Source organism: Neopsephotus bourkii, unplaced genomic scaffold (genome assembly GCF_033783945.1).
Source record: "Neopsephotus bourkii isolate Nb327-2 ecotype Australia unplaced genomic scaffold, CSIRO-AGI_Nbou_v1 NB_1615, whole genome shotgun sequence".
NCBI classification, from domain to species: Eukaryota; Metazoa; Chordata; class Aves; order Psittaciformes; family Psittacidae; genus Neopsephotus; species Neopsephotus bourkii.
Window position 1 is genome coordinate 1,380,426 of NW_026902090.1, and position 24,780 is coordinate 1,405,205.

Genomic DNA, 24,780 nt, shown 5'->3' on the forward strand with positions numbered 1-24,780 from the left:
GAGACTGTATGTTTTGTTTCAAGTTCAAAAGGGGCTGGTTGCAGAGGAGCTTGGGCCTATTTTCAGATGCTGTCTTACAGATCTCTCTCCCTAACTAGATGCTGTGACACTGCTGCACTGAAGGCAGTGCCTGGGATCCTGGATCTCATGTCACTTTTCCAAACAAGAATTCAAAAAGCAGGATCTGCATCTCACTTGCTGCCTGCATGATGAAGCAGCAAACACTGAGACCTTGAAGGATCCTGTGGGCACATGCAAGTGGGCTCCACTCCTCCTTGTGTCAGCCATCCCAATCCAAATTGGATTTCGGAACAACTGTAGCTTTCAGTGTGCTCCGTGCTGTCTGGATGAATGTGGATGTCTGTGGATGGATGTGCTGTGGGTGAATGCAGCAATGTTTGGGATCTGGTCCTTTTTGGGTGGAAGGAGGTGTGTGAACCCTACTTATCTGTGAGTTTGGGTATCTTGGATAGGTAAAAGGAGAGGTTTTCTGGGGTGTGCTTCTAGGGCGAAGCACCCAGCACGGTGCTTTGTTGGAACTTAATAGGTAATTTCCACTGTCAAAGAGGCTGCTTTTCCCTTGTGATGCACAAAAATTGGCATGTTTGCTGGAGCCCCTGCAAGAGCAGGGAGGGAGTGGAACCAACCAGATCCTCACCTTCTTGAAGGGAACCCTCCATTCCCAGTGGATGTGAGACAGCATCTCAGGGTGCAAAGTAATTTAAAAGCATGGCTTTCCTGCAGGATTATAAAAGCATGGCTTTCCTGCAGGATTATAAAAGCATGGCCTTCCTGCAGGATTATGTGCTCACAAGGATCTTTCCAGCACAGCTCACTGTCACAGTTCCTGATCTGTGCTTGTTCCTCTGCTGCCACTTGTGCCTGCTTGCTGACAACTCCCTTGTACCTACCACGGTGCTACATATTCTCCTTGTGTAAGTAGCAGAATTGATGTGTAAGTGCCCCAAGCTGTAAAAAGATGCTATGGCTGGAACAATCTTCCATCAGCTCAAAGCCATAGATCCCAAAGATAATGATCCTTCGGGAGTCTCTGGGTTATTGGTAACACTGATGCTGAAAAGATGGTGCTTTGCATCCAAGGTTGCAAAATACTGCTGCTGTATTGCTTGGAGTACCTGTGCATGTGAGGAGAACTTTAGGTGATTAGGCAGGAGATAAAAGATTAGAGGGAGAGCTGGCAGAGCTTGGGAGTGGGGTAAGTCTGGCTTTTCTCAGGTCCTGGTGTGTTACAGGTCCTTTAATGAAACAGGGAGAGAGGAATGGAGATATTAAATGTCTTTGGCAGTGTCCCCAGGGAGAAACTGTGAAGGAACCAGAGTAACTGTGTGGTAGGAGGAGAGGTTCTTTATTACACTGGGACTTGGGTAAGGCCCAGAGTAGGAATAAGCATGTCAGCTGAGGAGGTGAACAACTATCAGTGGTGGAAGAGACTCCTCCCATGACAGGCCTGCCTGCAACACTGCTGTTGCTAGTCCTGCCATTTCTTTCCTGCAGCCTGTGTTGGTGGGTCCTTTGTTCTAGCTCCTTTTGGGTGTTTCCTGGCTGAAGCCTAGAGCAGAACTGCAGCCCTGTGGTGGTGCCAGCGCTGGTGGGTAGAAGGATGCACGCTCACATCTTGGGTGACATTGGGGAAGGGGGAAGCTGCAAGTGGGGCTGGTGCACTGGCTCTGATGAGCTCTGCCAGTTGATGGTGCCTCCGTTGTCTTGGGAAGACCATGTCATTCATTGGGTCATGGAGCAACCCAGTAGTGAGGCTCTAACTGGGGATGCCACCCAGGCATTAAGCTTTCATTGTCTGAAATCAGTCCTTGTCAGGGGAGCTACACTAGGAGCCTGTGACTGGCTCACTTAAAAGTAGTTTGTTTGGGTAGGTGCTGTTCAAATGAACCAGGATGTAAGGACATGCAGAAATGAAAGCACAGGATGCTGGTGCAGGGTAGGGACAGCAGTTGGTTGGAGGGCTAGTCATTAAAGCAGCACTGCAGGGGTTGTCCCTGTGCTGTGCATGGGGTCTGAGTGGCAAAGTTTGTTTGTGCTTTCATGAAAGGGGTGTGCTCCTGTTACTTGGGAGCTGGCCAGCAGCCCCTGTCACTGCTTTCCCCTTCGTGCCATGCAGATGAAGGCAGCTGCATTTCAGTTCCTGCTCTGCTCAGCAGTCCCTGTCGCTGCTTTTTTCCTCCATGCCATGCAAATGAAGGCAGCTCTGCATAGCGCCTGCATTCTGCACAGCACACTGCGCATGGCTGGTGGTAAGGAAGCAGTTGGGTGTCCTCCTCAACACCCTGTTTCATAGCCTGTGCCCAGTCAGGTCTAAGCATAGACGCTGTGTGCAGAGATACCAGAGCATCCTTCTCACTGTATGGAGGACCTTGCACAACAGTGCAGGAGGGAGTTGCTACCAAACACATCCCACACAGGTAACAGGGTTGGGAGGGGGTGTCTTGTTTTCCAAATGTTACTGCCCTCAGCAATGGTGGCAGAGAGGGAATTCCCATGGGGAACTATCCAACTTTCATGACACTTCTCATGGAGGATGGGGAGAGGGCTGCTGGCTGTGGATGCGGTGCTCTTCCTTTGCATGCTGCAGCTTCCCAAAACTCATAGAAGAATCATAAATGTCTGTGTAAATCAGCAGATGAGGCAGTAAAGAGATTGACTTCTCCCTGGGCCTTCACAGATTCCTCCAAATGACTGTTAACAACAGGACTAATTTTTATTAGAAAAGGCAAAATAAATACCATGAAGCCGTGCCAGAGAGCTGCTCCCCACCTCAGCCTCTAAGCAGCGATTTCCTACTGGGTATTACAGTTGCCATCCTCACTGTTAGCTGCCTTTACCTTCTTCAGCTCCTTCTGCAGCTGCTCTTCTGCAGCCAGGATCTCCTTTGGCTTCTGGTACTGTGGGACAGAGAGAGATGTCTTTAGCACTCCTCTTGAGCCTCTGCTTCAAGCAGACCAACTGGAGCCATGTGCTGCCGGCACAGCTGGGGCCCTCCTGCAAGTGAGGCCCTCCTCTTACCAGCTGCCTCCAAAGCCCATTTGGAGAGGTGGTGCCATCAAGCTAGGCACATTTGCCAAATCTGGGGTGTCTTACACTGCAAGTAGAACTTCCAGTCGGATGTGGAGTCCTGGCCCCCACCAACCCCTCTGGAATATCCTGGCAACCTGTGTCATGCCGTTCCCTGGTGTGCTCACTGACTGTATGCTTACATGTGTAATATGTATGTGTGTGTATATAAATATATATCTAAAATATGCCTGCTTTTTAAAGGCAGATAGAGAAGTAAGAGTTGCAGTTCCTCTGTCCTCAGAGGGCCCTCATCCAGCTGCAGTTTAGTGGTGGATGCAGGTGTTTTTTGGCAAGGGTTTGGCCTGTAGCAAACAGAAGCTTGGACAAACTCGAGGTGTTCCTCTTGGCCTATTTCCCCTGCATGTGCACTTCCAGCTCTGCTGCAAGGTTTCCCTCAGAGGGGATGCTGTCAGGATAACTGACTTCTACATTTAAGATGAGCACCTGCTGTTCAAAAGCGTCTGTCTGCTCCTTGCAACAAGGACATGCCCACTTTGCTAGTTTCTCACTTCCACCACGTGTGTGGAAGTGTGTCCTCTCTGACACAAAGCAGCAGATGATTTTAAGACTGTGAGACCTCTAAGTGCAGCAGATCCTTGGATGCTTAACCCGTATTATGCTCTGAGGCAAAAGAAACTTCCTGTCACTGAGAGTGGATGCTTGCTCAGGTCTGAGCAAGGGAATACATGGAAAATGGGCCATGGCCGACACTCCAAGTCACCTTGAGCAGCAAGCAGGGCCCCTCCTGCAGCCTGGGCTGTCCTAGCTAGTGTCAGCATGCCCAGTGTAATCTGAAGCTCCCACTGACAGTGTACAGAGAGGGCTCATCAGTGTTCAGCACATCACCCTGCTCTGCCTCGTTTCCCCACGTGTAAGAATTTTAACTTCTTTGTGGCTGTAAAGATAAGGGCAAAGTGCTGTTCTGCATGGTAAAACCTCACCGTGATGATCAGGGTGTTGTTGGCATGGGTGTAGCTCAGAGCAGCTGCGTCCAAGGGGAGCTGGTATCGGTCCAGGTCAGGAATAGAGAACTTCTTGTAGTACCTACAAATAAAAGAGGAGACAGAAATGAGGAAGGTGGGGTTCCTATTCCCTGCTAGCAGTGCTGAACTACAGAGTGCTGTTCTATGGGGTGTAGATGAGGACAACAGACCTCTCAGGTTGGCAGGAGGACTCTGTGCCATGTTGTGTGCCTGCTGGTGCCCTGAGGCTGGCAGGAGCACTAGAAACAAACCTCCAAAGTGGAAATCAGAGCTGGCAAACTCCTGAAGGGTCGTGGTGTGTGAGAGCAAGTTTGGTCCCTCCAGCTTGTCCTTGAGTAGTGCCAGACATGGTTAGGGACAGGTGTCCCTTGTCTTTATCCCTGATCATGGCCTCTCATTCCCTCTAAGTAACAACTCCCATGAGCTCTTGTCCAAACAGCTGTTAAAGCCCTTGTTCCCTGTGACACAGGGCAGTAACTTTCCTGTGTGATGCACCATTTTGTGTTGCAACCCTTTCTAAACCCTTTTTTTCCCCTCTCTTCCTATGCTTCTTAGATGATTTCCTGCTTTGGTGGCATGGTGGTGCTCAGGCATACTCCTGGACACAGAGCTCCAGGCCCACATTCACCTGAGCCTCTGCTCTGCAGCATCTCCATGCAGCCTCCATGGTGGCTGTAGTGCTCCTCTCCACTCCATGCTCCCCTAATAGTTCTTTTCCTGGTTTCTATCCCAGTATCCCAGTTACCTCTGACATCCAAGCAGAGGACAGAGAGGTTTTTGCCACCTACCTATCCAGCCTGTGTCTTTTCACCAGCCAAATCTTGGGCTTTGCTCACTATGATGGAAATGGAATATGTCTCAGAATGGGAGGGGTTATTTGCTGTCTGTCTTAGCTAAAAGATTTCCTAAGACCTGGGGACCAGAGCCTTGTAGGCCTGTATCTGTTTGCCTGAGACCTTTCTTGCTTGGCATGGCTTGCTCTGCATCTGCTGCTTCTCTCTGGGGCTGCAACAAATACAGTGGTGGTCCTATTCCCACCTAGAGGCATACCTGTGTTCTAAATCTCTTACAGCACTCTCATGGGCAATCTTCTCCAAGAAGCTGGCCTGTAGCTGGTACCAAGGTGCCCAGAGCAGAGTGCGAACAGGCAGCGGCTGCTGTCATACCATGAGGGGCTCTTCTGCATGCAGCTGGCTGTGTGTAAGGCTTGGTTCTCTAGCTACCTCTGCCCAAATTGCAGTTTATTTTCCAAGCCACAGTGGAAACAGCTATAAAGGGCAAATGGCTCTCCTGGTGCAGTGGGAGGAATGTACGCAGCTTGTTACCGCGGGGCTCAAACCTTTCTGTGTTGTCACTGCTGTCGGTATTTGGAAAAGGTGGCAGACATGGATAATAAGGGAGATGTCAAAGGTTAAACAGCAGAGATTAGATGAACACAAAGACATGTTAAGGAAGTGTTAACTTCTTACCGATTAGACAAAAAAAAAAAAAAGAAAAAGGAAAAAAAAAGCAGTACACAGAAAAAACCCCACTGTTTCAAAGGGCCTTGGGAGTCATCAATGAAACAGCAGCATTCTGCTGCCCCAGGACTAAGGAGAAGGGGAGAAGAATGGCTTTGGCTGGCCTCAAACTAAAATCTGTGACAAGATCAAAGGAAACCAGATCTGCCTGGCCACCCCCTCCTCCTCCTAACATTACCACTGCCTCTCGCTACAATAATTGAATCAAGTTTGGTGTTCGGGGAGGTGGCTTTCTGGGTTTGTTTTTAGAGTTTAGTTTAATGGATTTATTTTACAGCAAGAGGTTTTAAGCAAATCCCACTTGAGCAGCCCTTGCTGTGGCCAGAGGGAACGGGAGTGACTGGTGGAAGTGAAGAGCTCCTGCCTGGGCTACGGAGGTAGTAGATGGACGGTTATCCCTGCCGAGGCAGGCAGATTCTCTGCCCTCGCCTCTCACCCCATGGCCAAGGGCAGTACTGCACTCTGAGCATGGTTCCTGGCCCGAGATCCACAGTGCGTGTGTGAAGTCACCTCTATTATTTTTCCTACTGGAAACCCACTTTTTGTCAGCCTGTAGGGAAAACTGCTACTGGTATGCTGAGAATTTAGAGCTGAGCTACTCAGTAGTGACTTGGCAACCCACCCCCTTTGCTGTGCCTCTGGCTGGCGGTCAGCATAGCTCTGCTGCTCAGAAGCAGCGTGGCCGACTTCCAAGGGCTGGAGACACTCCGAGGTTTCCTTCCTCTCCCGTAGTGATCTGCGTGCTCTCTGTGGACTCCATGCCTTTGTTGCTATCTTGGAATTAGTTGCTGAGTGGTGTCTTACCCTGGCCAAGACCCAGGAGAAATGGTATAAGATATCCTGGAGCCGGTACTAAGTGTTCTGGTGCTGGAATCTGTCCCTGCCCCTTACTGACAGCAAAGTCATTCTTGTCCCCAGTGAGGTGACTTTCAGCTTTAATCCCAGAAGTCCTTAACTTTCATATGCAGACCATGAGCCCCTGTCAGGTCCTTCAACTCTCTCTGACACTAGCCTACAAGTGTGTAGGTACCAACTGCTTGTGGGGGACTCTGTTTTCCTGAGAGGGGTACAAAAAAGCTTTAAGTCAGGGAGAATGTGGGTGAAGCCTTAGTACTACATTTCAACCTTACAGCACTTACTCAGGCAGGGAAGTTCCCACATACACACTATGATTAGTAGGACTAGCAGTAGCTAAGCCTGTTTGTGACAGTATGTGGTTGGACTTCAGTTAACATACTCCCTTCCTGTCCTAGCTCCATGTGTATCCATGTATGGATGATGGGAATCTCCTTCATCTTTCCTTGCACTGGTCTCCCTACTAAAGCAACACTCTTCCTGTGAATCCTTTTAAAATCATAGAATAGTTAGGGTTGGAAAGGACCTTAAGATCATCTAGTTCCAACCCCCTGCCATGGGCAGGGACACTTCACACTAAACCATGCCACCCAACCATGCCACCCACTAAACCACGCCACTTTGTATGCATTTAGGCCAGTATCTTTCTGATTTAGAGCTGTAACTTCTTGCTGTTTTCCTGTGGTAGGCTCCCCCTTCCTCCTCTCTAGCCTCCTGCTTTTGAGCATCCAGGTGTGTTCATGTGCAGAGCTCACACATCCCCTCACCTAAGACTTGCGGGTTCTGCGATCTGAAAAGCGTTTAGCAGCCAAAGCGGAGGAGTTCTTTGCCAACAGCACCACCTACAGCCAGCTACGAAGAGGGCAGGGTGGGAAACGGGTTGCGTTTACCCACGGATCTGATCATTCTCTGTTCTGCAGCAATGTCAGGAGGGAAGGTGAACAGAGAGCATCCTGCCCAGCTTTCCATACTGGTGTATCATCTCAGTTTGTAAATAGCTTTCATTTCTCTTCCCATATCCTCCCTTTTTCTCCTAATACTTGCTCCTTGCTATCTTTTCCCCATAACACTGCTCATTCAGCCTTATCTCACAGAACCTGTAAATGCTCTGGGGCACAGTGTGTCTCATGCCATGAGAGATGCCATGTACTGACACAGAATAAGATAATACTTAAATGTCATTTTCCTTTTGTTTTTCGCCTCCCATCTCAAATTTCTTTTGGCAGAACATTGTGGTGCTTCCTTTCCAGATTCAACCTTTTTTCTTGCTACCTCCAGATCATGCCATTGGCACAGCGACTACAGGGCAGGTTTATGCAGAGAGAGCTGTCTGAACGAGTGCCTATGAGCTGGTGAATCCTACATATACAATGACTAGATCAAAGTATCATATCAGAGGGAGAGGATGGGATGGTCTAGCTCCAAAAGGTCTGCAAGGCTCTTACTTTATTTTTCTAAGGGAGCAACATCTGTCAGAGAAAGAACAGAGCAAACACCATGCTACTGGAGCTGTGAGGTAAGTTTGCAAAGAGCAGCACAGAGGTTGAGGGACTCTACTGTAAACACATGGGAGTGGGAACTGGATGTCAGGAGACACACAGCTGCAAGGTGGGGCCCCTCAGCCCTTGCTGAGGGATACATTGGGGATAGAAGGCGGAGAGGACACCCCTGTGTAACCACTGGCCAGCCCTCTGTGCCAGCCCACCCCAAGGGACTGTCAGCACTGTCAGGGCTGTCTTTACTGACTTCTTGTTAGTGGTCCGGATGACACAGCAGCGCTGCTCCTTCTCCACAGAGACACTGTAGACCTCCTTGGGGTAAGGCAGGTTACGGATCCGCCACTGGAAGCTGCTCAGGGTATCCTTCCTCACAAAGACAGGCTACAGCAAACAAGTACCTTTAGCAAGGTGTCATGATTTAAGCCCAGCCGCTAACTCAGAACCGTGCAGCCACTCCCTCACTCCCCCCTCTCCTCTCCTCTTTCTCCCTCCACTCCCAGAGGGATGGGGAGGAGAATCGAAATCTCACAGGTTGAGATAAGAGCAGTTCAGTAACTAAGGTATAACACAAACCACTGCTGCTACCACCAATAATAATAAGGGAAATAACAAGGGAAGAGAACACAACCGCTCACCACCCGCCGACCGATACTCAGCCCAACCTGAGCAGTGATCTAACCCTTCTGGGTAACTGCCCCCAGTTTATATACTGGGCATGACGTGCTGTGGTATGGAATATCCCTTTGGCTAGTTTGGGTCAGGTGTCCTGTCTCTGCTTCCTCCCAGCTTCCCCTCCTCCTTGGCAGAGCATGAGACTCAGAAAGTCCTTGGTCAGAGTAAGCATTACTGAGCAACAACTAAAAACATCGGTGTTATCAGGGTTGCTCCCAGGCTGAAAGTCAAAACCAGCTACAAACTGCACCAGCTACTAAGGAGAAAAGTGACTGCTACTGCTGAACCCAGGACACAAGGCCCCTCCAGCTGTCTCCTCTCCTCCCTGTCCCCTTCTTCCTGTACTACCTTGAGAGGCACCACGTGGAAGTAGCTCTTCTTTCACACAGGAGCATTAGGTAGTAATTATAAACTGCCTGAGCATTACTTTCCAGAGTTAGCACTTCTCTGCCTTTATCCAGGGCACTGCCTGCCCTGCTTGTAGCAGGCTGAAAGTATTCAGGGAGGGTGTCTTTAAGTACAGGCTTACAGGCAAACCAGGCCTCTCCCTCCCAGGCAAATGAATACTAAGCTCTGCCTACCTAGGGACCTGCTGGATTCAATCCTGGCTCTCCCCAGTTTGCTGTGCACAGCTGTGCTCTTGTTTTAGGTCTATAGAAAAGGTGATGAGAGACTAAAACCTCTGCCTCCTAAGCGACAGGGATGTGAAGATGAAACAAGCCATGCTATGCTAAGGAGTAGCCTGCTACACACTGCCTGTGTCAGCCTTTCATCGTCATGACCTCTGCTTTCCATCCACTGACTTGTCCTGGCACTGGTCTTCCTTCCAGCCTATTCTTTCTGAAGCCAGAATAGTAGCTGGCCAACACAGCAGTATAGATTCTCTATTTAAGGAAACTACAAACCTCTTGAAGACCATAAAAAAACCTAAGCTGTGCCTTTTTTTCTTCCAGCCCCACAGCTTTGGGATGATTTGTAGTAGAGTGCTGGGCAGGTTAAGGCTGTCTTTTAGGCTTTTAGTGATCTGCATTCTACCAGCTACTGCTACTACTGATGTAACCAAAATGCTAGGTAGCTTTAGATGCAGTCATACTTGCAGACCCTTACGTACATTGGAGCTGCTTTCCTTTATGAGCTCTGACTCCAGTGCTCCCAAGAACGGTGAGGTTGGCTCTCCCACTTCAACCTGCCACTTGCCAGAGCCCCCGAGGGTGTTCTTCTCTCGCCATCTTCTACCTGTGGAAGGGAGAAGAAGGGTTTTCATTATTCTGCCTTATAAGAACTCCAGCAGATGACTGGCAAAGCTGTGCAGTGCACTGAGATGATATGAATCTTACTTCCATCCATTTCCACTTTGGTGTGAATGGATCCGTTGGCTGGCCTATTCCTGAAGAGTGTCTCTTTTTTTCTACTTGGTGCTGAAGCCACGATGGGGTTCATGCTGCAGATGATGTAGTTTTGGACAAGAGCTACAACTGGCACCTTGTTTGTTTGTGGTTGCAGAAGCCACCAAAAAGACTATTTCACCCCAGCAGGTGCTACAGACTCTGTGCCTGGCTATGCAAGACAGCAATCCCATTTATTATATCCAAGTCTGTTGTGACAGAATCAGAGAATCAACTTGGTTGGAAAAGACCTTTAAGATCAAGTCCAACCATTACTCCAGCACTGCCAAATCCACCACTAAACCATGTCACTGAGGGCCTCATTTACACGATTTTTGAATACTTCCAGGGACGGTGACTCCGCCACTGCCCTGAGGCATCCTGTTCCAATGCCTCACTCCCCTCTCTGTGAAGAAATTAATATCCAGTCTAAACTTCCTCTGGTGCAGCTCGAGGATGTTACCTCTTGTCCTATCACTGCTTACCTGGGAGAAGAGACCTACCCCCACCTCACTACAACCTCCTTTCAGGTAGGTACCCCCTTGACCCTTCTGTTCTCCAGACTAAACAACCCCAGTTCTCTCAGCAGTCAGATGAGCTGTTTGGGAGAGATCCTGCCCTAAACCACAATCTGCCAAGCCATGGAAGTCCGAGCTCCCTGGGTCCAAACCAAACCATACTTATGTCTCTACAACATTCAGCTGCAGGCATGTAAATGGCCAGAATATTCAGGGGCAATTTGTTCCTGATGAGTCCCAGGAGTGCAGACCCAAGTCTGCTGGGGCCAGCTACAAGCAACACTTACTCAGTAACTGACCGGTCTTCACGTCGTACTCCTCAGCCATCTCCTTCCCATCCTCGAACAGGTAGTGGATCTTCCGCTTCCCTAGAGGCAAGGCGGGTGGTGAGGCTAAGCAGGAATACACCTACCCCTGGATGTATGGCCCTATCCCACTGTCTGGCGCCCCGTCCCGCCGACTGGAATCGCGTCCCTGCGCTGATGGCCCTGTGTCCTTTCCGGGTGCCGGGCAGTGCGCGGGAGCCTCCACCCCACCCCTTTCCGCCAGCTTTGGGTCACCCTAAAGCAGGCCTTGGGGCAGAAGGGGCCTCTCCCGCCGCGGTTACCGTCCTGCACCAGCGCTGTCTTGCTGGCAGCCCGCAGCCCCTCCAGCCAGCTCCGCACCGCCATGGCGGCTGGGCCCTGTCGCCACGGCAACGCGGACACTTCCGGCCGCCACCTGGAAGTACTTCCCGCCGCCGCGGCCTAGCCCGGCCCGGCCCGTAGGTGAGCGCGGGTCCTGCCCCGGGGGCTGTTTCCCCCTTCGCCCCATGCCTGGTGTCGGGGGGACCCTGCCCTTCTCGGTCATGGGGAGCTCCGGCTGCTTTCCCGTTTGGGGGGGGGGGGGAATCTCACCCTCTTTCCGCCCCTCTCAGGCCGGGGCACGGGGAATCCCGTTTCCCTCCCTGGGCCTCGGTTCCCTGGGCCCAGCCGCAGGGTTCCTGGGAATTGTTTCCTTCCCCCGAGGCTCTGGGTGCTGCTGGGCTGGGGGTGTTGAAGCCTTCGCGGCCTGAGGGTGCTGGCAAGGCAAGCGTGGTAACCTCACATGTGTGTTTGGTCTTGGGCAGTTAAGTATTACCTGGAAAAGTGTTTTTCTAAGGCCAGAAAAGGACTGGGGCGCATAGAAGCTTGGGGGAGTTTACTGTGGGGTGTTTTTCTTTAAATATTACTGTTTTCAGAGCAGGTTTCTGGTCAAAATGTCCTGAAAACAGGAACATCTGTGTGAAGCTGAGATTTAGAAACACAGTGGGGTTTCTTCTCCCTTGAAGGTAAAATCTTCCTTGCAGAAGCAAGGGCTTGAATCCAGTTCTGTGTTGGTCTTCCAGGGGATTGTGTTTAATGCTGGATTGAGGAGGAGACAACAGGGAGAAAGCACAGTCAGGTGGGATGATTTTCAGCTCTTCCAGGTTTAGTGTGATAGGTTCGTGCTGGTCTGTGTGTGAGGAGCCTCAAAGCAAAACACAAGGTGCTGCTGAGAGAGGAAGCCAGGTTGGCATTGACTTGACGCTGCAGCAAGGCAGAAGGTGCTGTTGATGATATACAGTGATTCAGGGGGTAGTTTGGGCTATGGAAAACTGAATTTCCGGTAGCCTGGGATGGTATTTAAAGCTCCAAAGTTTGCTTTTGCAAGGCTCATGGTGGTAAAGCTAATGTTGTACCTATGTTGAACTTGGCTGGTTAATCTTCATTAGTTTGCTGTTTCCAGCTGAAGCCACACTGGGGGTTTCCTCCTGTGGCTGTATAAAACACTTGGTGTCAATCAGCTCTTTTATCCCTTCTCATCAGTGACTGGATTTCAGCCCTGGCAGGAGAGGCATTTCCCTCCTGGGAACGTGCTTAAGAAATATCAGAGAAATTAAGTTGTTGCTTTTGGCTGGGCAGGAAGGAGCTCCAGAATGCTAAAGTAGTTGAATACTTTCTGTTGTAAGAACTCAGCGTTAGTTGTCTTAGCAGGGTCTTCTTAAATGGCTTTTTGGTGATTTCTAACTTTGATTTTTCTGACCTTGAGGGCTGCAATTCTTGTTTCCAGGTATCTCCCTCAGGGCAAGGGTTTTTGGAAAGCAAGAACAAAAAAAAACAAGCACCTCTCCAAAACAGCAAACAGAGTGAGCAAAATGAGTGAAGCTTAAGTTGTGCTTGTGTAACACTGGTCTAAGCAACCTCTCTCTTTCTTATTGGCATTCAGGAGCTGCAGCTAAACTTCCCACCAGGCCTATGGAGCCACGGGGGATTGTGAAAGCCTTTCCCAAAAGGAAGAAAGTGAGAGATGACTTAGAGAAAAGCATCCCTTCAAAGATCCCAAAAGAGGAAGGAACAGAAACACCTGATGGTAAGTCCTGCATGCCCATGACATGGAATATAATACTGCTAACCCAGCTTGTTAATGAGGTGCTGTACCCTCAAAGGCTTTTTCTGGCCTGTGAATGTGTTTTCTCTAGACGTCATGGCCAGCCTGCTTTGGTGCATCCAACTGGTGCCCCCCAGAGACTGGATGCCATCAAGTCCTGTGTGAGATACGTAGTCCCACTGGTTTGTGACACTGTTTCTCTTGTCACTGAGCTCCTGCCCCTGTATTTTCCTCAGCAGAGTGGCTGAATCCAGTTGCTGTTTACGTGCTGCAAGCTGGCATTGGCCAAGCCAGGGCGGAGATCTTCCACAAGCAGATTGTCCAGAATGGGGGTGCTGTACACAACCAGCTCTCCTCGGAGGTGACACATGTCATTGTGGCCGAAGACATGGACTGTGATCGGGCTTTTCGGCTCCTTAAATTAACCAAGCTACCTTCAGGGTTGCAGCTAGTGAAGGCATCCTGGCTGAGTGCTTGCATTAGAGACCAGAAGCTGCTGAGTACTGCTGGCTACCGTGTCTTTATTCCTCGCAGGTATGCAAATGCCACGTGTCGCTCCTCGCTACAGCACTTCTGTCCTAAACTGAACAGTACTAAAATTTGACCTCTGCTCAAAATCTCGGACTGCAGCTCCTGTGAGAATGACTCAGAGTCACTTTCCCCCATGCAGAGCATGAAATTTAGTGACTTTGTGACCAGTTGCCATTCTGTGGGGTAGCAAAACATGGGCTATATCCCAGAAGTGCTAACAGGAGCCCTGTCACTTGCTACAGGTGCTAAAGGCACCTCTTCCTAATCCATCAGTGATACAAGGAGATTTGTTTAAAAAATGCTGTGAATTAAATGTTGTTTCTTGCTTATTGCAGAGAGAGGATTGACATCTAGTCACAAGAGGAAATAAGGAATGGAGCAGCAGGCAGCCACAGGTTAGGATTAAAATGTTTTGGCAGAATTTTGGAGAAAGAGTCTAAGAGTGAGGTAGATAAGAGTGGAAGTTGCAGGCCAGCAAAGTGGATGAAAATTGGGGAATTGAACCAAAACCAGAGTAATTAATCTATGACCCAGTTTATATGAGTTGTTTGCTCCATCCCAAAACGTTCAGAACAATCTCTCAGTCAGTTTTCTGGGGGCTGAGAAGTTCTCCTCCTGTACTAACACATCTGATTCATGGCAGGTACCTGGAGGAGGGAGAACTGCAAAAAAAGGAGCAGCAGCAGGTCCTGGGCAGTGAAAAGATTCAGCCCCCAGCAGAGGAGGGAGCAGTGAAACCAAATACTAAAGCACAGTTGGAGGATTCCTCGCAGCAAGGCCTGGGCACCCTTGGACAGCAGCAGCTGGCTGAGGTGAGGCTCCCTACACAGACCCTTCTTGTGAACAGATCCTGCATGCTGCTTTTCCTGGCTAAGAACATCCCTGCAGGGATTCAGTACCAGATTTTCTCTGCAAATGGAAGGTTTTTGGATGTTTCAGAGGGTTGTTGCTGGTAGACTTGGGCTATACACGTGGTTACTGCTTCTCTTTGTCACTTTTAGATGCTAAAAGTAGAAAAAAACATCCCTTAAATTCATGCCCGCATCAGAACGTTTCCAGCTGAAGTAGCCAAGGCTCACTCCAGTGATCATGTTTTCCCTGCATCTTTTTGAGAAATATTCCCTGCCTGAGCATATCTCCCTTTCAGGAAGCTGTCCCTGATATTTCATCCCGTGTGCCTGCCTGAGCCATGCTGACCACTCCGTGGCCAGCACCCTGTTCAGACACATGTGCCACTTGAGCAATTGTGGTGGTGTGCTTAAAATACCTGTGCTGGGTTATTAGTGACCTGTGCTGTGAGTCAGCTTCTCCAGCCTGCTATTAGCTTGCTTCCTTTTCTCTGTACTTTTGCTCAAGTTTGCTGAATTCTTTCTGGGCATTGGCTTCAAGTCTATCTGCAGCAAAGTTACACCAGACCTTTTAGAGCAGCAGCAGCTGTGTAATGCTGGCATCTATTTTCTAAGACAGTCCCAAATCTTGTGTCACAAACCCCTGTGGTTACTCCCTAGCTGGCAGCCCACTGAGGGCTCCTTCGATTTAGGTTTTGGCTTGAATGTATGGGGAGGATGTTTTCTCCCCAGACTTACTCTCCAGTGTGCTATAGGCAGAGCTGGCTGCCTCATAACTGCATTGTCTTTGCAGTTACCCCATCTTTGCTGTTTCTTCTAACTCTTAATTTCATGGCAATTGTTATTATCAAATCTCAGACTTAATAGAAGAAAGGATCTTTTGTACTGCTATGGATCCTGTGGTATCTGCCCTGCTTTCTGCTCATGTTTATGTTCGGTGGTCAGACAGCTGCTAGTCTGAAGCCTTGTTGCCTTCTTCTTCTTTTTAAATCCCCTCAAGCAATGGTATTTCCTGTTAGTCAATGCACAGAAGCAATATCTGTAGACATTTCAGTAAAATCCCTTGTCCCAAGCTTAGGACTATGTGAGTTTGGGAAGGAGATGAAAACTCATGGAATATGTTTTAAAGACAGTACCAACCACTCTTGAAACCCAGCTACAACAGCGAAGCTGAAATCTCATCTTAGAAGTAGCCTCCATTTAAGCAGAGAGTCATTTCTAGCTTGGGTGGATGCTTTTTCACTATGGGGTGATGAGTGTGCCAGTGTATCGTAGTGAACAGGGGCTGCTCTGGGAGTTCTGTGTTTGAATGTAAACTCCTGTAAGGAAACCTTGTTACCAGACTGCAGCAATTGCTTTGTGACTAGCGTCTGGATGCAGTAGCTTTATGCAAGACAGCTTTTGCAGGCAGTGCCCATTCCTCACTGGCTGAACCCTTGGCTGTTATCCCAGGCTACCTGCCTTCCTCTCATATTGTCTCAGCTACTGGGACTCAGCTGCTATCCTGGCTCCTGTGCTGTGCTCCAGACAAACAGTGCACATCCCAGTCTCACCCAGCTCTAGTGAGTCAGTGTCTGTAGGATGCTAGAGTATCTTAGAAGTTAGTGGGTCTAGTTGATTTGGCACGAGTGGTTGTAAAGAGTCCATCAGCTTTGTTGGTGAAGCTTAGAGAGTCAGGGGTTTATGTGCTCTTTTACCTTATGTGACAATGCTGACCAAGAGGATGGGAATTGCATGTTCCAGCTGCAGAGTTCTTTGTGTTGTTGTAGGATAACATGCTACTTAGATGCTTTTAAGGGGCTTACTAACCAACAACACTCTGAGGCTTTGCTGCCGTTAGAGGGAACGGTGTCTTAAGGGAGTTGTGTTTCAAGGGTTTCAGGGAGAATAAAACTACTTTAGTCTGTCAAATCCTCAGTCTGACCCAGTTTTCTGAGTTACAAAACAAGATTACAGGGAAACATCCCGCCTCTTCTTCCTAAAGGCTCAGCTCTGTATCTTGCAGGAATCGTGTCTGCAGACCTGCTTAGCCAGCAGAACCACAGGTTCTAAGGATGTCAGGCTGATGCACTGCAAAAACTCACAGCAGATCTTGGTGTGCTGGATATAATTGCTGGACTGATCTCAAGCATCCCTGTGCCATTCAGGGTTACTTCCACAGCACAGAAGCTCTTGGATCATTGTGGGTTCCTGTGTTTATACATCAGGAGAGAGGAGGACCCCAGTGAGCAAAGCTTCTGTGCAGCTTCCCACTCCTATCCCCTTTTGTTCGCTACCTGAAGCCAAGGCTCATTGTTTCTTAAGTCTACACAGAGGCATCCTAATGCTGAGGGTATCAGCAAATGTATACATTGGTTCTTCCTTCTGTCACTGAGGAATGTGGAGTCCTTTGTGTCGTTCCTTCCTCCCCCTTTTCTTTTGCAGATAGCCATGGGGAAAATGAGGGGGTTGTAATTTACTACCCTCTTAAGATTTTTGTGTCTGTAATGTGAAAACAGAGTACAGTGCCTATCTCCTGTCATCTGCATCATGGGGTGGAAGGTACAGAGTCTGAATGTGAGAGATGTCTATGCAGCCACCAGACCAGCGAAGTTTCCTGGGGGAGCAAGGAGTTGGGATCAATCCCAGCCAGGCTTTTCAGCGTTGTTATACCATGCTGCTGGCAGCAGTTGCTCGCTTATGCAGTGTTTTACCTCAGTTTGGTCTTAGAGGCTTAACTTCGATGGTGCATGTGAGCTTAGATCACAGGTGAACAGCAGTGTCTTGTCTCCTGTGCTCTGTAAGATGTGCATGTAGCTTCAAAGGGTGTATGTGTAGCTTGAGATATGAACAGCTATGGCGTCCAGAGGTGGCAGTTTGAGCACTGCATGCCCAGGAGGCTGGTTGTGCTCTGACTTCCTACTCTCAGGAGCAGCCTGTGCCAAGGGGACATATGTGAGGCACGTACTTATTCTCACATGGCTGATTTTCTACCTCTCCCTAAAGAAAGACTCTGATGATGAAGGCAGTGAAGGGGAAGATGCTGGTGTCACCCAGGGAGATCTGGATGCATTGATTTCTGGCCATTACCCTGTGAAATCATCAGAGGAGACCAGTGACAGTTCTTCCACAGTGGTCCAGCCTGCCAGCAAGTGGGTTTGTGCTCAGTCCTCCAACAGCAAGAAGGAGAATCACAACCAGTGCATCACAGAGAAGCTGGAAGTGCTGGCAAAGGCCTACACTGTCCAGGGGGACAAGTGGAGGTCTCTGGGCTACTCCAAAGCCATCAATGCTCTCAAGAGCTACCACAAACCAGTCACCTCCTACCAGGTAAAACACCTTCCCAGAGTGATTGAGCAGGGAGAGAAACTCAGCATCCTAGCTCTGTTTATGAGCCACGTCTCTTCCTCTTTCTGTACATGGAATGGCTTGTTTTGGGAATTTCTTCCTATGTGGTGACTTTGATGTAAGATGTGTAGCAAGTGTGAGTTGGGATTCATTTAGCACCTGCAGTGTTTTCAAAACAGCAGAAAAGTGCAGTCTAAGCCTTTTCTTTTAGGACCAGACCTGAGCACTCATGAGATAAATCAGCAACTAGCCACCATTTGAGATAATATATTAAATTAACTGGATGTGAGCCTTACTGACTGTGACAGTCAAGCCATTGAGTGTATTAGTGTTTCAGTCCTGTTCTGCATGCATGTCCTTTTTAATTTAGCATTGAATCAATGTAGCCTATGGAGGCCTGGGCTAGCAAGGAGACCATCAGGCAGAACTAGTTCTGCCATTTACCAGTCACTAATCAAATGGCTATACCAGGCTCTGAGTGGGTAGCAGCTTCCCAGCTTGTCTGTGGTCTTCACTTTTCTAGTAGCAGCTCTGATTTCTTGCTAGGAAGCCTGTAAAATCCCTGGGATTGGGAAACGGATGGCAGAGAAGATCCTGGAGATCTTGGAGAGTGGGCACCTGCGCAAACTGGATCACATCAGTGAGAGTGTGCCAGTGCTGGAGTTGTTTTCCAACATCTGGGGAGCAGGGGCTAAGACAGCTCAGATGTGGTACCAGCAGGTAAGTTTAGTGCCTTATACAGGAGATTCTCAGGCTGTGGTTTGAAAACTGCTGCTCAGTGTAGGAGGCTTACTTGCACAAATAGTTTCCAGTTGCCAATATCCATGGATGGGATTTGAATCTGCTTTTATGAGAGGAGCTATGAAGCTGACTCCTACTGTGAATGTATTTGGGGTGACTGGAGTGCACCCAGCTAAGACTTGAGTTTGGGTGGGTGTAGAGGACAAAGTTGGATGACTGGAGGAGTGGGGAACACACTTCCTTTTCCCTTAGCATCACTGCTTGGAGGTCTTCTCACACTGCTTATGGCAATGACGCTGCTAAGAGCCAGGCTTGAATCAGGGCATCTTGGCCATGAAAGCTCCTGGTTCAGTTGCTGTCCTGTTGGCCCAGCTGGCTCTTGTAGCTGTCAGAGCAGCTGTCCACCTTATCTGGAAGTTGTGAAAATGAAATTGAGGTAATGGTGCCAACAGGAGCAACCCAGCCCACCTTTTAAAGCTGTAGGAACACAGTGCCTTAACAGTAGCCTTCTGTCTGGTTTAGTTAAGCTTCTTGCTCATTGCAGGGTGGGTACTGGAGGTGTGTGTGAGTAGTGGGATTGCCTAAATCCCTTCTTTTGGAGCGAGGCCCTAAGTCTGGTTCCAAAATAACTGGATCTGCATGCGATCTCAGAAGCTGTGACTGGCCTGGACTTGAGTCAGGTTAAACACATTCTTCCCAAGTCTTTGTTGCAAGTATTTGAAGAGCAAAGACTTGGTAGATGTTAACCTCTCACCCCCTGTTCTGCACTAGGGTTTCCGGACACTGGATGACATCCGCACCAAGGCGACCCTCACCCACCAGCAGGCTGTGGGGCTGAAGCACTACACAGATTTCCAGGAGCGTATGCCTCGGGAGGAGGCTGCAGAAATAGAACACACTGTGAGTACCTCAGCCCTGAGCCCTCAGCGTGGAGTACCTGTACCTGCTGGGACCTAGCAGGAGGGTGTGTGCTGTGGAAACATCCCTCACTACTATAGCTGAGCTCTTCAGCCTCTCCTCTTGAGCAGGGTCAGTGCCTAGGGGATCCTTTATGGCCATGGGCACATGAGATGCCTACTTTGCCCCTTAGGAAGGTTCAATTTGAATGCCTGGCAAGAAGGATACTTCACAGGTTCTACACACTGCTTTGAAAAAGGCTGCATGTGACATGATGGGATGAGTAGGTTTCCAGGTCTTCTTTCCTGCCTCTCATCTTCTCTGAAATGTGTGCTTTCAGCCAAGGCCCCTGAAGTGTCTCCCTGGTACTGCTTCTCCAAGGGAAGCCATGAGCCCCCTGTGATCTGGTTGTAAGTGAGGGGACAGATTCCATGGATATCATTGCTGGAAGCAAAGGGGATCCAGGTTGCGGATGGGTGTTGCTTTTTCTAGTAAGCCATGGTGCTCAAGGATTATGGGGTGCTAAGTCAGTGTACCCTAATGTGAGCAGAGAGCTTGGGGAACACAGTGTCATTGCTACCCCTGTGCTCTCTGATCACCATGGAAGCAGCAGCCAGCGTGACCCTGTCACTCGGCCACAGGGCCTGGCCACAAAGAATACACTGCTGCCAGGCTCCTGCTGGGGTGTCAGTCCTGTGTGCCAGATTAGCCATCCTGGTAGTGAGTGGTCCCTTTCCCAGGCAGGCTGGGTCGAGGAGCAGGCTCTTGGGGGTGGGTCTATTGTTATCTTGATGGGATTACTGGGCTCCCCTCCATACACACGCACACACCTCTGATCCAGGCCCGAGAGAGAGAATGAGGGATTAGTCAATGTCTGTGCTGCCTGTCACTGTGAGATCTGAGGAGCTTTTAGGCTCCCAGGTGGGGCTGGGAGTTTTCTAGAAATCTTCATTTAAAGCCAGAAGGGGGGCAAGGACACCAGAGGAGGGCTTGCTCCGCATGAGAAAGACTTGTGGCTTCTTGGAGCACCTCTGGGGCAAAGGTTAATGGGTTTATCTCTTGCTAATGAAGGATGATCCCCAAGAGTGACAAGGGGCTGTGGGCATGGACACTACCTTCCTGAACCCCAGCCTCTGATGGCCTCATCACTGGGGATTGCTGAGCCCCTAATTATTTGCTGCCAGCAGGTGATTGGCACAATCACACTAAGAATACTCCTGTCCAAGGACGTGGGATCTTTTCTTAAGCATTTAATGAATTAAGCCATCAGAATTAGCACTGAAGTATGAGAATCCTGCACAAAACAGGAGCTGGGGTGCAGCCTGGAGGTGGCTGCATTAGGGAAAGTTCTGATTACATGTGTCTGATTGCTGGCAGCAGCATGTTGGCATCCGTCGAGTCTAAAATGTTGAGACATTTGTGTTTTTTCCGGGTCAGGAAGCCCAGCTCACCTGCATGGGCAGAGCTCGTGGCAGGAGAGAACTGCAAGGGACACTTGCAGATTTTCTGCTGTGTTGGGCCCTGCTGGGGAGGCTCTTCATGAACCCATCTCTGCTTCTGTTACATGACCTGTGACCGTGTTGAACCGATCTTCTTTGTGGGCTGCTTAGCTTTGCCTACTCTGGCCCACAAGAGAGCTGATAAACCTTTTCACTTCTGCTCTCTCAGAAACCAGAGGCTCTGAAAGGTTGTGCTGTACTTTGCCTTTTCAGCATTGCTGTGTCTTGCTTCTTGTCCCAACCCAGCTCTAGCCCAGTGCCCCCAAAAGCTGATAATTGATGGTAGGTAGCACCGTAGTAGATGACTGTATTGTGTGGCAGTGTGCTGGGCATTTGCAGGACTGGGTAGAGATCAACCCGACTCATGTGGCTCCTGACAGGAGGCCAGCTCCTAGGTGGTACAGTTAGCCATGCCTGCTAAGCATCTGCTCTGTATCAGACCTAGGAGATGCAGGACAGGCTGCAAGGCAGGCACAAGATCCTTTGCTGTCTTGATGGAAAAAGCATGAAGAGACAAGTCTCTGACTATACATCCCTTTTTCTCTTCTTGGAGGTCAGACAAGCTGCCCTGGCCCTGAAACCTGGGCTTGTGTGTATGGCATGTGGCTCGTACCGTCGGGGGAAGCCCACCTGTGGAGACGTGGATGTGCTGGTCACTCACCCAGATGGGCAGTCGCACCGTGGGGTGTTCAGCAAGCTGCTTGACAGCCTCCACAGGAGCGGTAAGGAGGCTGAGGGCTGGCATATGCTGCTCAAAGCTGGTTTTAGCATGGCCAGGCTGAGGAGGTGATGAGGTAAATGGCATTCATTGGGCGGATGAATACTTTTCTGAAGGACTGGATGTCTTGTAAGTCCTTAAGAGTACTGCCGCTGGTCCTGGCCCTGCTCCAGTGCCAGCTCCACATCCAGTGTTAAGGAGAGAGTACTGCTGCACCTCAATATGGCTTCTCCTGTCTGTGTGAGGTTGTCAGGGCTGAGGCTGGGATCCCACAGCACATTATGAGGCACCTCAGCTGCTGTCTGGGCGGTGGGGAGTTCAGGGTGGAAGTGTCAGTCTCTACCATTGAGCCTGTTCTCTCTCCCCAGGCTTCCTTACAGATGACCTGGTGAGTCAGGAGGACAACGGTGAGCAGAAGAAGTACCTGGGAGTGTGTCGCCTGCCTGGGCCAGCCCGGCGTCACCGCCGGCTTGACATCATCGTGGTGCCCTACGGGGAGTTTGCCTGTGCCCTGCTCTACTTCACTGGCTCGGCTCACTTCAACCGCTCCATGCGGGCCCTGGCCAAGACCAAGGGCATGAGCCTGTCTGAGCACGCCCTCAGCTCGGCGGTGGTGCGGGGCCCTGGAGGTGTCAGGGTGACGTCTGGTCATACTTTGCCCACTCCCACTGAGAAAGATGTCTTCATTCAGCTGGGGCTGCCTTACCGGGAGCCCTCCGAACGGGACTGGTGACACCCAGTTGTCACCCAGCACCCTGGGCCCATTGCTGTGCTGCTGCTGTTTTGAAGGGTGCTGGTCTCCCCAGTGCTGCTCTGTGGTGACTGCAAACTGGAGGACGTACCCCAACAAAGTGGGGTTCATTGCAAATGTGGGGCCCTGCTGCTGGCTGAGCTGTGTGGCTTCACTCAGAGGAGGCCGTGGGCTGGAGCCATGCTGGATCACTACCCGATGCCACAGGAGCCCCTCACTACCTACCAAAAGGGTTTGCTGCCCATCAGCTATCCTGGCCCTGCTCTCCTTGGGAAAGCTTCAGAAGGCTGGGCTGCAGAGCCTTGTGATGTAGCTGCTCCCAGTGCTTGTGAATGGGAGGAGTGGGATGTATCTTCGTCTGAGTACAGACACCCCAAATGCTCCGTCCTGAGCTATGTATGAAGGCAGCAGGGGTCTGGCTTGGCCCTGGTTCAGGCCTTTCCCCTTCTCACTACTGCAGGAATCACAAAAGATTCCCCTGTGCTGCTGCTGTGTCCTTCCTCCATCTGACCTTGTGTCCTCTGGTGGATCTCACTGCACAGGGCCAGGCTGCTATGAGTGCCACCAGCTTTCCCTGGTGCCCAGTGAGCTTTGAAGGAGGTGTAGGGACCCAGTGTGTTGTTCCTGATGGCTCTCAGCTTGTCATGTGCCAGGAATCCTCCAGTGCTGAGAGCTGTGATTCCCCTTGTTTGGCCCTAAGGGCTCTTTCAATGCAGGAGAAGAGCAGACCTCACAGCTCAGGAAGGGTTTGAATATAATGGCACAGAATGTAACCCAGCTGGGCTGCGTGTGCATGGGAGTCAAGGAGGCAGAGAGAAATGCAAGGAGATCGTTTAGCTCTAGTTTGGGTGAAGTTTTCCCATTGTGTTTGTGTGGAAGCCATGGAGTCGCCTGGTCTTTGATCAGAGAAAGTGTGTGTGTTTGTACATGCATGTGGATGTGGCTGGCCCCATCAGTTCCATGGGAGTAGGTTTTATTTCTCAGGAAACCTCACCTATTTTATGTTCTGGAGATGAATTTCCCAGAGCCTTTCAGTGCTCTATTTCCATTATGGGTATTGCAGTGATTCCTCCTGGCAGAGGTGCTGCTCTGTGGCATGAGCTGCCAGAACACTGTGGTGGGCATTTTTGTGCCAGGACCCCAGCGCTGCCTCTGGCTGTTCTCTGGGCCTGGCCTGACCTCCTGCTTCCTTCTCTTGCAGTGGCAAGCTGTGTGTTTGTTGCTAGGGCAGGCACAAGGGCATTGAATCCATTAGGTTTCCACAGTTGCTTGCTGCACTTTCAGCTGTGGGTGCTGGGCACCAGCAGTGGGGCTGGGGAGGCCTTGACCCCAGCAGTGTCATTTGTCAACCCGCCTTTACAGAACACACGGTGGAAATGAATGTCTTCTGGCATGTCTTGGTGCTTGGAAATTTGAAGTATAGTAAATCCCTTCTCTCTTTTTCCTGTCTTGCTGTCTGCCCTGCAGCGGTTGGGACTCTGTGCTCTGGTTGACAGGAGCCCCTCGGGTGCTCTCTAGCTTCCCTATCTTCAGTAGGGGCAGGGAGAAGGCACTGGAGACCTTCATGCTATTGGATAGCCACTTCTGGCTGTTGGGGCAGGGGGTTGCTAACCACCATCCTCCCATGGCAGAGCAGGACCTGGCTCTGTCCTGGCATCCAACAGGCCACGTGGCTGAGCTGGGGCTGGCTGTGCCCAGAGAAAAGAGCGATTCCCAAGCTCTGAGCCTTGGGCTGAGTTCTTACTTCAGGTGTGGAGTCAACAAGGGATTGCTCTCAGCTTTTCCATATTCATCGAACAGTGAGAGGTGGCTGCTGCTCTGTCTCCTGTTCTGTGCCTGGAACACAGCTCAGCCTCCTGAGCATGGAATTGCTTTAGTTGGTCCAAGGGGAATCTGAGCAGCCTGGAAGCCAAGGGAGCACATGGAGTGAGCAGCAAGGATGATTGGCTCAAAAGGGAGATGCAGAAGCTGGAGAGGGCCAGAGGCTGCTGGGAAAGAGCCAGTGAGGACTGGGCTAGGTTATCCAGGAGCAAAGGGGAGTCAGCCTCAGCCCAGGGCCTGGGAGGTCCAGGGGGAGCATGCTCTACCAAGGAGGGCTCTGCAGCCCAGGGACCAGCCCCAGAGAGAAGGGGGTCCCCATCCTTGGGGTCAGCCAGGCTTGGCCAGGCAGGGCCACAGCTGGCCTTGTCCAGGGCTGGGGATACTCCTGTCTCAAAGGGAGGTTGCATGGTCCCAAAGGACTTGTCCTAGAGCTTTATGACTGGCAGCCCTGGGCATGGGCCTATTTCTGCCTGGTCTGGGGAAGGGACTGGGGTGTAGGAGCTGCTCCTGGAGGGCTGGGACTGCCCCTTTCACCAGGGCCACATGCTGGAGACATCACTGGAGATATGGGAAATGTGGCACCGATTGCCCCTAGCTCCTTCCCCTTTGTCACCCCACTTTTCCAGGGCCACAGTTCACACCCTGGTGTCAAATGGGTGCTGCAGCAGCACATCAAAGCCCTCACCCTGCTGTTTGTGCTGCTTTTACTCAGTGGGGGGGGGACACATAGGGATGTG

At 50.4% G+C, this 24,780-nt stretch overlaps 2 protein-coding genes across 6 annotated transcripts; one reads left to right on the plus strand and one right to left on the minus strand.

Moving 5' to 3' along the window:
• Positions 1-2,194: 2,194 nt before the first annotated feature.
• POLL (DNA polymerase lambda) lies at positions 2,195-23,666 on the plus strand. 5 transcript variants are annotated; one of them, XM_061372524.1, is made up of 9 exons: positions 2,195-2,438; positions 12,749-12,892; positions 13,150-13,444; positions 14,085-14,253; positions 17,275-17,598; positions 18,163-18,336; positions 19,129-19,257; positions 21,307-21,475; positions 21,840-23,666. In XM_061372524.1, exons 1-9 carry the CDS (start codon positions 2,381-2,383, stop codon positions 22,202-22,204), a joined length of 1,827 nt encoding a protein of 608 aa, XP_061228508.1. In that variant the 5' UTR covers positions 2,195-2,380; the 3' UTR covers positions 22,205-23,666. The 5 variants fall into 5 exon arrangements, with proteins under 5 accessions (XP_061228508.1, XP_061228511.1, XP_061228507.1 ...); XM_061372527.1 differs by having other exon boundaries at positions 13,147-13,444; positions 21,312-21,475; positions 21,840-21,964; XM_061372523.1 differs by having other exon boundaries at positions 2,197-2,438; positions 13,147-13,444.
• Positions 2,716-11,269, minus strand: DPCD (deleted in primary ciliary dyskinesia homolog (mouse)). Its single transcript, XM_061372530.1, has 6 exons — positions 11,130-11,269; positions 10,810-10,890; positions 9,731-9,855; positions 8,195-8,328; positions 4,032-4,134; positions 2,716-2,918 (listed from the first exon to the last, which is right to left on the minus strand). The coding sequence occupies exons 1-6, from the start codon at positions 11,191-11,193 to the stop codon at positions 2,814-2,816; spliced, it is 612 nt and encodes a 203-aa protein (XP_061228514.1). The 5' UTR covers positions 11,194-11,269; the 3' UTR covers positions 2,716-2,813.
• Positions 23,667-24,780: the final 1,114 nt, after the last annotated feature.